The sequence below is a fragment of the Ahaetulla prasina genome, chromosome 3, assembly GCF_028640845.1.
Source record: "Ahaetulla prasina isolate Xishuangbanna chromosome 3, ASM2864084v1, whole genome shotgun sequence".
NCBI lineage: Eukaryota > Metazoa > Chordata > Lepidosauria > Squamata > Colubridae > Ahaetulla > Ahaetulla prasina.
Genome location: NC_080541.1, coordinates 35736882 through 35752498, shown reverse-complemented (window position 1 = coordinate 35752498; position 15617 = coordinate 35736882). Strand labels below are relative to the sequence as shown.

At 36.2% G+C, this 15617-nt stretch overlaps 1 protein-coding gene across 1 annotated transcript; it reads left to right on the top strand.

The window, feature by feature from the left end:
* The first annotated feature begins 6477 nt into the window (after window positions 1-6477).
* OSGIN2 (oxidative stress induced growth inhibitor family member 2) lies at window positions 6478-15402 on the top strand. The gene is made up of 6 exons (XM_058176953.1): window positions 6478-6634; window positions 7562-7716; window positions 10840-10976; window positions 11836-12027; window positions 12737-12828; window positions 13124-15402. The coding sequence occupies exons 1-6, from the start codon at window positions 6591-6593 to the stop codon at window positions 14139-14141; spliced, it is 1638 nt and encodes a 545-aa protein (XP_058032936.1). The 5' UTR covers window positions 6478-6590; the 3' UTR covers window positions 14142-15402.
* The last annotated feature ends 215 nt before the right edge of the window (window positions 15403-15617 follow it).

The following is a 15617-nucleotide window of genomic DNA, read 5'->3' as shown; positions in this document are numbered from 1 at the left end:
TATTGTTGACAAAATTGCCCAAATGTAATCTTTAGCCTGAAGGCTGATCTGTTCAATTCAAAATGATAAATTAGAGAAGTCTGTCAAAATATCATTATATAGTAATTATTCCAATGTTCCAGCTGTATAGTTAATACGGAAGATTGGACATTTTTAGGAAAGATCATTGATTCCAGTTCCCTAAATCTATTAACAATTCCCATTCCAACCCATGAATAAGTGCAGGATATACATGGAAGTGCCCAAAAAAGCAGAGATGCCTGGCCACAAAAAGAGGGCACGATATGTAGGAACAAATATTAAATAATATAGACAAAAATAAAATAAAACCTGCAATCAAAAAACCATCCACTACCATCCAACCATCTATACAACCATCTGTTGTACACAACCCCCAACCTACTAACATCCAAAACTAGGTATGCACGCCCCTTACCTCTTCAACACCAATCACTTGAGATCTCAAATGCAAATTGATAAATGCAAGAAGCATAGTCAACAAATTACCTGAATTTATCCTCTTATTAAACAGTGGCACATTTGATATCATTTTTGTTTGTGAAACATGGCTGAACTCATCCCTTCCTAACTCCATTATCTCAAACGAAGAATATCAAGTCTATCGATCAGATCATGAAAACCGAAGAGGTGGTGGAGTGGCTATCTTTTACAAAAAGTCACTGAATCTAAAAAATATCCAAGTAGCATATAAACTCTCTCTTCCTGAAACTATAGTATGCGACCTATCCCTTGACACTACTCTTCGATTCTTACTATGCTACAGAGCCCCTGACTATGACATTACCCATGCAAATATGCTAACCTCAATGCTAACATGGGCTACCTCTTGCCCATATCCTCTCATCTTCCTGGGTGACCTAAATCTATCTCTCATTAACTGGACAACTAATGAATGTTCAACTGACCCAATCCATACTACACTATACAACGCTGTTACAAACCTAGGTCTTGAACAACTTGTAACTAACAATACAAGACCCAACAACTGCCTTGACCTCATCTTCTGCAACAATTCAAACTCAATTTACAGACTACAAATTAAAGAACCTTTTTCCAACAGTGACCACTGCATGATTGATTTTCGTCTCAATATACGTCCATACTTAAATCATCATAACAACAGTACTCCCAACTACAACTTCAAAAAAGCCAATTACGACCTTATAAACAACGATCTTTCATTTCTGGACTGGCAAAATCTGTTTGCAACCTGCATAATCGCTGATGACCACTATAGTCTTCCTACTTGAAATCAATAGAGTCATTAAACTATATGTACCACAAATGACTACCATGACCAAGAAAAACAAACTACCCATATCAATAAAAAAGCTTCAATCAAAAAAAAAATCCCTCTGGAAAAGAAACAAAAAAGGCTATGTTACAAATTTCAAAAACCGCTACAGAAACATATGCAACCAAATAAAAACTGAATGCACAAATTACCTCACCAAGCAAGAAGAAAACCTTCTACACACAAATTCCAATCGTGCCTTTTATAATTTTGTCAACAATAAACTTAAAGACTCAAGATTCATCCCACCACTAAAAGATTCTAACAACAAAGAATGCAATGACAAAACAATCAAAGCAAACCTCTTCAACATTTTCTTTGGCTCAGTTTTTGTTAACTCCGATAACACATATCCGACATTCCACAAACGAACCAGCAATGACTATGATGATTTAACTCATATAGATTTCACAGAAGACAACGTTGGAAAAGCTCTTCACAACTTAAAACCATCGCTTTCTATTGGACCCGATGGACTATGTGCATATTTCTTAAAAAAACTTTCCATTAATATAGCAGAACCCCTAAGTATTATCTTTGATAAAGCTTTCACTACCAGTTCTCTTCCCAAACTTTGGTCACTAGCCACAGTCATCCCTATCTTCAAAAAAGGAGACCCCAGCTTAGTCGAAAACTACAGACCGATCTCCCTTTGCTGCGTCACCTGCAAAGTCATGGAATCTATCATCAACCAATCCATTACCTCACACTTAGAAACTAACAACCTACTCTCCAACAAACAATTTGGTTTCAGGAAAAAATTATCATGTAACTTACAACTTCTCCACTGCAAAAACATATGGACTTCAAATCTCGATCAAGGCAAATCAATAGATGCAATCTACATAGACTTCTGCAAAGCTTTTGACTCAGTAGTACACGATAAACTTCTCCTAAAACTAACATCCTATGGCATCTCAGGACCCCTCCACAAATGGATATCTGCTTTTCTGTCTAACAGACAACAAGTGGTCAAAATTGGCAATGCTTTATCAAATCCTGTTCCTGTCAAGAGTGGCGTTCCTCAAGGCAGCGTCCTTGGACCAACACTCTTTATACTATACATTAATGATCTTTGTGACCATATCTCAAGTAATTGTGTTCTCTTTGCTGATGATGTCAAACTATTTAACACCACAGACAATACTTCTATCATTCAAAACGACCTTGATCATCTAACCACTTGGTCTAAAATTGGCAGCTCAAATTTCAACCAGCAAATGCTCAGTCTTACATATAGGAAAAAGAACCCAAAACTAAGTACATACTAGATGGACATTACCTTACAGATGACCCCATCCGTTAAAGACCTTGGAGGTTTCATGTCAAATGATCTAAAGTGCCAAAGCCCACTGCAACTACATAGCAAAAAAAGCTCTAAGAGTTGTAAACTTAATCTTGCGTAGCTTCTTTTCCAAAAACACCACAGTACTAACCAGAGCATATAAAACATTTGCTAGACCAATTCTAGAATACAGCTCGCCTCTTTGGAACCCTCACCACATCTCTGACATCAATACAATTGAACGTGTCCAGACATATTTTACAAGAAGAGTTCTCCATTCCTCTGAAAACAACAAAATACCTTATGCCACCAGACTTGAAATCCTAGGCTTAGAAAACTTGGAACTCCGTCGCCTTCGACAAGACCTAAGTTTAACTCACAGAATCATCTATTGTAATGTCCTTCCTGTCAAAGACTACTTCAGCTTTAATTGCAATAATACAAGGGCAACCAATAGATTTAAACTTAATGTTAACTGCTTTAATCTAGATTGCAGAAAATATGACTTCTGTAACAGAATCATCAGTGCTTGGAATACTTTACCTGACTCTGTGGTCTCTTCCCATAATCCTAAAAGCTTTAACCAAAAACTTTCAACTATGGTCCTCACCCCATTCCTAAGAGGACCATAAGGGGCGTGCATAAGCGCACAAACGTGCCTACCGTTCCTGTCCTATTGTTTTTCTTTTCTTCTTCCTATATATATATATATGCTTATACCTCCTTATATTTACTCATATATGTGTTTATATACTATATAATCTTTTTGTATGATGTTGTGACAAAATAAATAAAATAAAAATAAAAACATTCAAAAGATCTCATCGAAATAGGGAAGATAAATCAATGTGCTTGCTGTTCAGGGATTCACTACTGATAAGCAACTTCATCCTCTTTTCCTTTCCCTTATAGTCTATTTCCTTCAATAAGATGTAGAGTGGAAAAGAGAAGATGTTTCTCAAGAAGACAATTTCTAACAGAGGAATGTCTTTTGACAGACTCCAAGTAAGGGGCAAGGCTGTAAAAAAAAATGGCCAAACTATCACAAATACTGAATCAAAACAAGCTTTTTTATGTTATTCAGATATTTATTTGATTGCAAATACAAACAATCTCACAGATGCAATGATGTTATTAGGGCATTCCTTCTTGGACACTTATCTGCTAAGAGAGAACTTATTCTCCAAATGCCGAAAGAATCCCATTCACATATATGAAGGATATCACTAGAAGATTTGCAAGGAAATAAGTTTTTTAAAATCATCATCATCACCACCACCACCACCACCACCACCACCACAATGGTATTCGTGGTGACAAAAAAAATGATTTATGCCCTTGGCTGTAAAGTAACATAATAATCAGGAAAGTATCTTGTAAAGGAGCTCTGCCAACTGATTATGAGTATTCTATAATGCAGTTTTCTGTTGCAGAACAAAATGCAGCAAATGGCATATGCAATTTAAAATATTTTTTAAAGGAAATCCAATTCACTTTATTTTGCAATAGGAAACAATAGGAAAATAAGCAATTTTTATGGTACATTCATTTGAAATTCTGCTCTTTTAAAACAAATGGAAGAAGTTATGGATTAAAATGAATCCCTTTAATTTTTTAAAAAATATAATAATGATTTCAAATACAATAGATTTTTGCGTTTTTATTTTTTTAATTTATTGTTTTGTTTGGCGCCCATTTCACAAACACACTCATTTCTGGGTGGTTTACAGTTAACAGATTTAGTTTTTAAAAAACATCACACTAGCATGAATTATAAAAAATGGACTGTATATTTAATTGAACACTAACAGTAGATCAGTTTCAAGTTTTTTATATACTTTTGAAATGTTTCCACAAGCATTAATACTTTAACTCCTACTGCTTTGTCTTTTGTGTTCATTGAGATATAAACATTAACACAGAGGAATTTACTGAACACAGCATAACTGACAGGAATTTGCATAGCAAACTAAAATGTTGCTGTTTGTTTAAAGCATTAGGAAAGACACAATCAGATTCTAAAGCTAATAATCCTTTTGCACATGTGCCAGGAAATTAAACACAGAAGAGATTTTTAGAAGAAAAGATAAACCGTATTATAATGTATAGTGGAACATTTTGTCACTAGATGAGGACTTAAATTCGCATGACTTATTTTATCATTCTAAATATAGTCTGATAAAAGTAGACACACAGGCACAACATATTAGATATTGGATACTTAATTTTCCAAAATCATCGCATACAGGATGACAATTTTCAAATGTCCAAACTCAGTAAACAAAACCGTAACGATTTAAAAATTTAACTCCAACACTTCTCAGAGTATAGTATGGCATAATCCAAATAGAATGGAAAAATATATTAGCAGATCCAAACTACTATAATCATGTGTTTATGTGCATGCGTTAAATTGAATTAAATTTAACAACACAGTATCAAGGACAGCTAAAATCTCTATTATTTCTTATATTGGATTAAATAAACCTAGAATCCCAACAATCTTTGTTAATGAAATGTTGAATAATTTTTGCACTAAGCACAGACTATTTTATTTGTGCTAAGATAAACAATGTCAAAACTACTAAGACCATCCAAAGTTTTAGTATTTAAAATAATTAGGCTTCATTCAGTGAAATATAATATATAATCTCACGTATAAGATATGCAAAACATTAGGTTTTGAACCATTTCAAGTGTATAATTTGAAACAATGTCCTGCCTTGAGCATGAAATTAAAGTGTACTGTAATGTGGGCTGATTCAAGCATTTTGGAACTGCCTACTTTGATTTGCCACCAAAGCACTTGTAGTTCAGTTAAAGCTCCCATTCATGTTTGGATAATGGAAATTTTATTCCCATTTCTTTAAGAAAATAATTCTTAATAATGGGGATAATCATAATTCATTTAAGAGTACCCCCACTTTGAGAAATGCAGAAAAAGCTTTTTTTAAAACTATGCAATTTGAAGCAGAAAAATTAAATATACTTAAAGATTCTTAAATTAAGAATCTAAGATTCTTACATTATTATTGGAAAAAGTTTTGAATCCTTTGAGAGACAACTGAAAAATATTATGATGGAGACAGGTAGCGTGACATTTGCAAAGAAAGTGGAATAAGGAGATGGAACACACTTTTCTAAATTTCCTTTAAGTAGGAGATCAATATATGAACCCAATCAAAAAGTCCAAAATATAGTACGGTATTTTCCTAACTGTTTTATCAACAGCTTTGGTCATTCTAAATCCTGATTCAAAAACTGCGCTGCAAGAAGAGAAACGAAGCTCCTCTATTGCAGCGGTTTGTTTGATCAAGCCCGCGTTTGTTTGGAGGCCTGGGTAGAGGAAACAGGCATAATGGTGCAGCAGCAGCAGCTTCGTTTCCCTCCTTCCCATTTCTTTTTCTTTCGCCATTGGGCGCACCGTAGTTAAGACAGAAGCATCCGAGGGAGGATGGGGAGGATGCTGACTGACTGAGGCTGACGATATTTTTAAAGTTTAAAGAACCGGGAGACTCAGATCTGCAGCTCACTCCCAAGAAGAACCCCTGCAATAATGCCGGGCACTTTGCTTAGGGAAAGAGCCACAGCTCGCTGCCCTCCCGACCCTCACTGTGTGGCCTCAACTGCCTTTCCCTCCTTCACAGATGCTCTCGGGAGAAGCGACTCCCGGCTGTTGCCCCTAAGCGTCGTCTTACGTTCCCCCCCCCCAAAACCACTCCATCCGGCACCGAGGACAGACCCTCCCTCCGTTTCCCCCCCCCCACACCGGGCCTGGTCCAAACGAGGCTCCGCCCCCTCTCCGCCGCCGCCCCCCCCTCCTCTGGCACAGCGCCGCTCGCGAGGCGAAATGCGAGGGGGAGGAGGCAGCGGCAACCAACAGCGGCCCCCAGCGCGGCGGCAGAAGAAAGGAAGGAGGCGGAGGCGGCGGCAACCGCAGCGGCCGCCGCCGCATCTCCATCTCTCGACGTCCTCGTCCCTCAGTCCCTCATGACGGTGTGGTGTTGCCGCTGCTCCTTAACCAGCCGCTTCAGGTAAGGGATTCGAGGCGGAATCGGGTCCTCCTCGGCTACCGAGCGTAGCGCCCGGCTAGACACACCGGCTTCTCACCCTTCCTCCCTCGCCAACTGAGGGGCATCCAAGCATCCGGCCCGTCAGGCCGGCGGCGTTAAGAAACCCGGCAGTCTGAGGCACTTGCTGCCGCCGCCGCCGCCGCCGAGAGATGTGAGGCGAGGCGCCCCGGAGCATCCCGGCGGAGGCCGGCCGCGCACGAGGTCTTGGGGAATGGGGGAGGTATGGCCGGCTGAGGCGGAGAGGCGCCGGCCTCGGCTGCACGCGCTCGGAAACGCCGCCGCCTTTCCGACTAGCGGAAACGTACAACGTTCTGTGTGTGTGGGTGTCTGTGTGTATTTTTTGTCTGTCGATTTGAAAGTGTGTAATACAATCCATTCTGTCACTGCCCTCTTTTCGGCACGCGTGTGAGTGTAAGGTATACGTTTAAAATGTTGTGCTTCGAAGCTAAACATTAGAATGCCTTTTTTAAAAATAAATAAATAAAGACATTTCTATAATAGTTGCCCCTCAAATTGTGAGGGGGGAGAAGAACAGGTCCAGAGTCAATTAGTGAAATCGCACCCCTTCCCTTCTCTTTGTTTGTGGATCCAGGCACAAAAGTGTGTTATTTATTTAAAAGACGCAAAAAAATCCTGTAAGGCTTACGTGGATAGATGTTTAGATGTAGTTTGGCACTCACTAATTTTAAAAATGGCCATCAACCAACCTGTTTTAAGATTAAAATCTCAACAACCTATCACCCCTACTGTTCCTATGTTTCTGGGGGGGGGGGGACTTACCTATGCATGTGGCTAAAATACTATATTTACAAATCAGCATGAGTTAAAGAAGTATTTACAGTGAAGGATGTTTTATAATACTGATTTGTTTCATTTCCTTTTAAATAGAAATTACAGTAGTCCAGAAACTGAAGGATGCTTTTTGAATTCCTTAGTGCAATATTTTGGTGACAATCTTGGGACCAACGCTAAAACTATGCCATTATTACAAGAAAATACGCTACCTGTGGACGCAACATTGACTTTGCCTATAGTAATAATCGGTGAGTTAATCTCAGATACATTTCATGTTTAACTCAATAGATTTCCATTATTAAATTATATAGAAACAATTGTTGAATTAATCAATTTGACTTATGTGTATCCTTGTTAGCTCATGAACCTAATCTGACATATATTGTCAGGTGGCATTGAAAAAGATTTTGTAGCTGAATAATTTTTTGCCAGCATATATACTTTTTCTGCAAAGTATACTGCGTATAGTTCTGGCGATCATAATACAAAAAAGATGCTGAGGCCCTAGACAGTTATAAAGAGCAACAAAGATAATAAAGGATCTGAAAGCTAAATCTTATGATGCACAATTGAGGGAACTTTCAAAGAAAAGGACCGGGAATATGATGATTATTTTGAGGGGCTGTCACAGAGAAGAGGAGATTGACTTCTTTTCCAAAGCATCAGAGGCCAGGACAAGAAGTAATGGATGGAAGCTTGTTAAAGAGAGATCCACCTAGAACTCAAAGATGCTTTTTCAAAGGCAAAAACTATTGAAGAATTGAAAAAGCTTCTTGGAACTTCTTTAAAGAAAAACAAAGTCCAGTTGCCTTTGAAAAATCTTTGGGGGAACCATGTCCTGGATGATTAAGAGTCTCAATAGACATACAACCTAGAAGAAAGGAAAATTTTTCTGATAATGAGAATAATAAATCAATGGAATAGCTTAAGCTCCATTGGAGGTTTTAAAAAGTAGATTGAACAACCATTTTACTGGATGGTATAAATTCTTCTGCCTTGAGCAGGGGGTTGGCCTAGAAAACCTTTGAGGTCCCTTCCAGCCCTATGATTCTATATTCTACCCATTATCCCATTATCTTTTGAATTGTATCTGTAAGATAGTAAGATTATGGTGAGTGTTGATATGTAATACTTTTTTTAACATCTACAAAGATTCCAAAGCATATTTTAAGAATTTTAAAAACAAAAACATTTTTATCCATTTAGTTGAACTCAGCCAATTAGTTCCCTTTTTAGATTTGAAAAATCTGCTTTATAGTGCAGAATTTGGAATAGATCTAAGAGAAATATTTAAGTATTTTCTCCATTTAACACTTCTTCATTTCAGATCCTCCCTTCATATTCACTTTCTGCCCTGCTGGCTTTAGATAGAAGTAATCCTCATTTAGTGACCTATGTTGTGACCAGTTATTTGTTTTTAAATGACACAGTTGCTAAGGGGAAAGTCACATGATTGTGACTGTTTTCAATTTACTTCCGCTTCCTTTTCCCTCCCACTCCCCTGCCCTTTGGAATGTTCACCTCATCTTTGGGGTAATTAGCAGAAAGGGAATTAATGATGATTGTATTTACATTCATTCAAGAGGAAGGGATTACTAGAGAGTAAGTAGGCACACAATGAAGAATACACAAAGGAATGTACTAATGCCAGCTATGGTCTCTTGTAATCTCTTCCACTTCAATCTCCATTCTGCGAGGAGAGGAGGAGAATAAGGGTCAGGTACAGAAGGGATTGCCTGAAGAGATTGCTTATTTAAACAATCTCTCTACTCTGTGAGAGGAGAAAAATAAAAAAAAAGGGTCAGACACAGGATATGTACTGACTGATTGTAATGGTGAATTCTTTGGATTTTTGTATTTGTTTTTAGTTGCCTTTTATCATTAGAAGTTGTATATCTGAACAATACTTCCAAGCTCCTTCTTGCAAATGATAGTTAAGAAAATTTAGTATATCTCCATTAATATGGAAGCAAAAGTTATTTGAATTGTCAATAAATTGAGGAATGTCAAATACCATTATTAATTAGAGAAGTTAAAACTATCATAAAACTTGATACTGGATGGGGCTTCTGGGGGAGGCATGGTGAACTGAAAACATCATCATGAAAGCAGAGCTGTCAATTGTGGCAAAGATCAAAGTACTAGTAAGTAAACGAGTTCTTCAGAACCTCTCTGAATAAGGAGAAGACAGAAGATTGCCCACATGTGCTATTAATAGGTATTTCTTATGAGGAGACTAATGGTAGAGATCTCCTATGGGCTTAAGCACCAAAAGACTAAGAGATTAGCCATCTTGCTTGCAATCACGGTAGAGCTTTTTAAAGGATACTAAATTCACAAGCCTCACTTTCTAATGACTTTTTGAAATTGCTTATTAAACCATCTTAAAGAGACCTTCAGAATGACAAATTTGAAATAGTTTGAAATACCTGTTTGTAAAGTTATATAGGTAGCTCTTGACATTTAGTGGTCAGTCAAAGTTATGACAAACTTGCCTGGGTGATAGTTTCAACCCAGATTCGAAGTTTGATTTCCCCCCCAATGGTCATGTAACTGAACTTCAGACACTCAGCAGCTGGGCTGCATTTACAGCTGTTTGCAATGTCCTCAGTCATGTGGCCATATTTTATGACAGCTTTGCGGAAAACCAGCATTTACTTCTGTTTTCAGAAAAAATGTGGTATAGTGAACCATTGGCTTCCTTAAGGCATTCACTTAACGATCATTGAAAAGTTACAAAATTGGGTGGATCATAATAATGATCCCGTTTTACAACTATCATAACTTAGGACCATGATGGGCACTTACGGTCATAAGTCAAGAAATACCTCTAAGGGGTAAAGAGTAATTTGTCTAATCTATATACAGATAAAATTTGATTCCTGGTGACACAATGTAATTTTCTTGGCAATAAGATCAAAGCTGTTTTTCATTACCATCTCTGGGTTTTTTCCCAGTCGTTTACACTTTTTGTATTTCTTACTGATTTGAATTAAGCTCATCTGTTCTTTCTTAGCTTTTCAAGATCATCTAGGAAATGAGATCTAGTTGGATTACTAATTAGTTCCAAATACTTATTATTTAGTACAAAATAATAAAAAAATTGTTATAAAATGGCACTTCATTTGTATATTTTCCTAATAGCAGTTTAAACACTAAAACAATGTCTAAAATGTGAAACTTGAATATCAATCTGGTGATAAGTTTGAGGTTTTGAAAATCCAGGTTTTTATCCAAATTTTTATGGAAGGAATTGTAAATGAAAAGCATTTACTTCTAAATCAGTAGGTTTAAAAATGTTAAATTTTGATGTAATATAGACATTTTTTTTAATTTAATAAATATTGTTACTTTTTTCCAAAAACAAACAGGTAATGGACCTTCCGGGATATGCCTCTCTTACATGTTATCTGGATATAAACCATATTTATCCCCTGAAGCTGAACATCCAAATCTTATTTTGTACAATAAGTTAAAAGAAGCTATTCATCTTTCTATTGTTGATCAGGTACAGTAAACACTAATCTTATGCTTATATGCTTATTAATCAAAAACATATATTTTAACTGTGAAACATGCATTTAATTTTATGTCATATTTGATTGCATATTATATATCCAGCCTCAAAAATATTGATTCCATTTGCGTTGTAAGCTGCTAGTAGTTTTTATTCTTTCTTAATATTGAAGTTAATATAAAGTACACTTGAAATACAAGATACCAGACATGTACCATGCAATAAATACATAAACATTTCCCAAAGATCAAACTAGGTTTTCATTGTACTACAACACTAATACATTTATGGCATTTGAAAATTCTTAAATACTTATTTCCAAAAGGTGGTACATTTTGGATATCATAACTAGTGGCTATTAATAAACCTGTGACCCATTAATGTAATATGAACTAAATAGTAAGACTCAACAAATTATTTTATACTGTGTAATAAACATTAAAATGTCATTAAAATGAATACAAGCTTTTCAAAAAAAAAAAGTTGCTGAAAAGAAATTGTTCAATTATAATACATTAATAACACATTTTCCATATTTAGCTAATGTACTCCCAACACAAATTAGTCAATTGTATGCCATTTAGGAGCGACATTTCCAATTTCATGCCATGTAGATATTCTGGGGTTATTCCCCTTCTCCCCCTCTCCCCGACTTCTAAGCTAATTAAAATCAAAGGACAAATCAATCTTGATAAGAATTTGCAAACCGGAAGTAAATAAATTGTAGGTTCAAAGAATTTGCAAGAAGATTCATTTAATTGATGTCCAAGGGAAGCAAAGGGGTTTTTCCCATTATGTGCACTCTGACGAAAAGTTGAATGACCATTTAAATCTTATCTTTTCAAATCAGGAATTAGAATACTTGGCTGAAGGCCTGGAAGGACGCTCTTCAAATCCTGTTGCAGTTCTGTTTGACACTTTGCTTCATCCTGAAGCTGATTTTGGATTTAAGTACCCACCGGTTCTCCAATGGAAATTTGAACCACATCACTACATTCCTCATATAGTTCTTGGCAAAGGACCCCCTGGTGGTGCTTGGCATGTAAGACGAACTTTAAATTTTTTAACAGTTAAGTGCACTTACTATATAAGACTTCTGATTGATTTTGGCTTCTATAGCAAATGCCCATTTATATTTTTTGAGCTCTTATCATGTACAGCATCCCATCATCGTTATATTCATGTTGGAAGCCACAAGGCACTTCTGGGTTGAAAGGATGAACCGGTGACATCACTGTTGCCCAGGAGACATCCATTGGGGGTTTCTTTCATGTCCCGGTTAATGAGCCCACCAAAGTGGTAGCTTTTTATCTACTCGTGTTTGCATGCTTTCAAACTGCTAGGTCAGCAGGAGGTAGAGCAAATGATGGGAGTTCACCCTGCCATATAGCAGCACTCTGGTCTGAAACGCGGGCTGGCAGATTCTTTTAACCATGTGAGCTACTGTGCTCCCAACATCCCATGAATAACCCAGTATTTTTAATCATCCATAAAAATAACATTAAATCTGATTGCTTAGCAGTTTATTTAGCAGATTTTCTGTCCTCATTTTCACAGGCTTAGAACATGGAAGATTGTTTATTTTTTATCCTAATCCTAGTTTTTGTTATTTGGATCAATTAGTTACTAGGCAACATTTTAGTAAAACCTACTGTTAGATCCCGAAGTCCTTATTTTATTACAAATAATAATCACCGGGTAGTATATTTTGAATATATTTTGAATAAAGTCCTGATTTTATTTTCCCATAGTCTATGGAAGGTTCTATGCTAACTATCAGCTTTGGAAACTGGATGGAATTACCTGGATACGCATTTAAAGATTGGGCTGCTACTAAACGAAGGTGAGCTTGGTAACATTTTTATACTGATAGTTATAGAAAGAGAGAACTGATGCTTGGTTTTAGAGATATTGTAGGTTTCCAGCTCAATGAAAATCACACTGTAGGTTTCTACCTAGTAGAAAATTTTAAGATAGTAAAAAATAAATGTACTGAAAATAAAACAATTTCTCTTCTTCCTCCCTCTTTTTTTTTTAAGGGATAATATAATCATTTAGAGTTGAGAGCTGTTTCTGTTGTGATTGTATGCTTCAGATATATCAAATGTACATAATTTTCTGATCTGATCTTCTTTCAGAAATATAAAGAGTGACAGAGTTTTGCCAGAGGAAGTTGCAAATTATTACAAGCACTATGTTAAAATCATGGGCTTACAGAAAAACTTCAGAGAAAATACTTATATAACATCTGTGTCAAAGTTTTATCGTGATCAGGACTGTGAAAGCGAAAGCCCTTTACAGATAGAAGAACAAGGTGGGCAGACAACACTGATCAAAAGAAACTGGGAAATTAGAGGTTATCAGAGATCAGCAGATGGCTCTCATATGCCATTCTGTTTGTTTGCTGAGAATGTGGCTCTCGCCACTGGAACTTTTGATGCTCCTGGCCGATTGCAAGTTGAAGGAGAAGACTTTCCTTTTGTGCTCCATACCATATCAGATTTTGGAGCTGCCATAGATAAAGGAATATTACATGGGAAAACAGATCCAGTTTTAATTATAGGTGGTGGACTCACAGCAGCAGATGCGGTTCTGTATGCTTATAATAACAATATACCTATTATTCATGCATTCCGTAGGAGGGTCACTGACCCAAGTTTAATTTTCAAACAGCTACCCAAAAAACTTTATCCAGAATATCATAAAGTCTACCACATGATGTGTACTCAGTCAGTTACTCTGGATTACAATGTGCATCCTGCTTATGCCAGTTTACCTGAACATCAAGTTCTTTCTTTTCAGCCCGATATGAAGTGTATCCTACAGAGTTCTTCGGGATTAAAGAAGATCTTAAAATTCTCTTTAGCAGTAGTCTTAATAGGTTCACATCCTAACTTATGCTTCCTAAAGGATCAAGGCCAGAGCATATGCCATAATCCAAATGAACCAGTTACTTGCAAGGGCAACCCTATTGAAATTGATCCATATACATATGAGTGTATAAAGGAACCCAATCTTTTTGCACTTGGTCCGTTGGTTGGAGACAATTTTGTACGCTTTTTAAAAGGAGGAGCATTGGGAATCACACGACATTTAGTTGCAAAACAGAAGAAACATCAATTTATAGTTAAAAGAGGTGCAGATGGAGTCCCCTAAAACAAATAGACATAAACATAATCTGAGGAGCTGCAGGTATATGGTAATAACTGATCTGACCATTAATAACTAAGTGATTAGTCTTGGTTTTGTTATACATACCAGTTTTTGTGCTTGCATTGCCTCATAGAGGAAGATGCTACAACAGTATTGCAGCCTTGCAAAATGCAAAAAAATTAAATAAATGGCAGTTTTTCTGGAATTGCTTCCAATTAAGGCAAACATAATGGATAACAATGCATGCTAATTTGCTTTGGTTTCAAAGCTTAGAAAGATATATGCAGTATATATATATACATATATATATGTATATATAGAAAATGTTTTTACTCATAAGCTAATTGTTTTGCTATACAAAACTAGATGAGTATTCAAGAATAGAATTTTCTCCTTAACACAGATTAAGGCAAAATTTCAGCCAATTACTTGCAGCAAAGATTTTATAAAGGCAACCTGAGAATGTTGCATATTCTGAATCTCAATGAGCTACCAATTTGAGATGTGCCTAATCTCTTACATCTAAATCAGACCTAGTGCTTTAATCTGATGAAGGCACCAATCATTAATTTAAAACATGCTGTACAATCCAGCTAAATCTGACATTTACACAGAAGTCATGCTCAAGAGAAGTATGTGGAGATGGGAGAATTTGCCTATATTTATGTAGTTTCCATTATAATACATCCACAATATATCTGAGGCAAAATGGCCTGTTAATTATGGGAATTATTGCTATAGAAACCACAAGGGTAACTAGTGGTTCTCTTTGTATTTAATTTTTATAAATTATGAATGTTTTATTTTTTAGCCTCCTAAGCTTTGATTATGTTCATTGGCAGCAATCCCTATAGACATCAAAATGCATGTGTAGCAAATTAGTTTCCTAATCTCCAATTTTTTGTCAGTTATGCCCCTGCCCATTTAAACCTGAGGTATTTACTATTTGGTTAAGGAGGAAAAATGAAATGTAATTTATGCTAATATATAAAATATGTGGAACTGGAATTGGTAATCAATTATACTCTAAATATAAAAGTTGGCAAGAATAAAAGGCATTTACTTTTAATTCACTTTACCCTTGTGTATATTATGGAGTATGTAACATAGTAATTCTGGATTAAATTGCGTGTGGGATTAAATGAATGTCCAGCATTTAAAGACTGCCTATTTTTCATTGTAGGGATAAATTTCAGGGTTGCCAATAATTTTAAATAAAAGCATGGCATTCAAAAGATTTGTCTTTTCCCTCTCTTACATAAACTTTTTTAAAATTCACCCTCTGGCTTTTACATTTTGTCTCTATCAATTTAAATCAGAACTGTTGTAAACTCAGATTAATAGCCTCAATGTTGGAGATGCACAAGCTAAATTCATTGTAAAACACCCAATAACGAAACTGTGTCACGGTTCATTAAACTATTTTAATATTTTTAAAGAGGGCCCCTTCGAATCAGTAGTTGGCTTTTTAAGTCTATA

What these genes read in the sequence shown, in the direction of transcription:
- OSGIN2 (XM_058176953.1), top strand. Translation starts at nt 6,591, where the DNA reads ATGACGGTGTGGTGTTGCCGCTGCTCCTTAACCAGCCGCTTCAG. An exon ending in ATCTTTCTATTGTTGATCAG is followed by an intron (nt 10,977 to 11,835) that starts GTACAGTAAACA and finishes TTTTCAAATCAG; the next exon opens with GAATTAGAATACTTGGCTGA. An exon ending in TGGGCTGCTACTAAACGAAG is followed by an intron (nt 12,829 to 13,123) that starts GTGAGCTTGGTA and finishes ATCTTCTTTCAG; the next exon opens with AAATATAAAGAGTGACAGAG.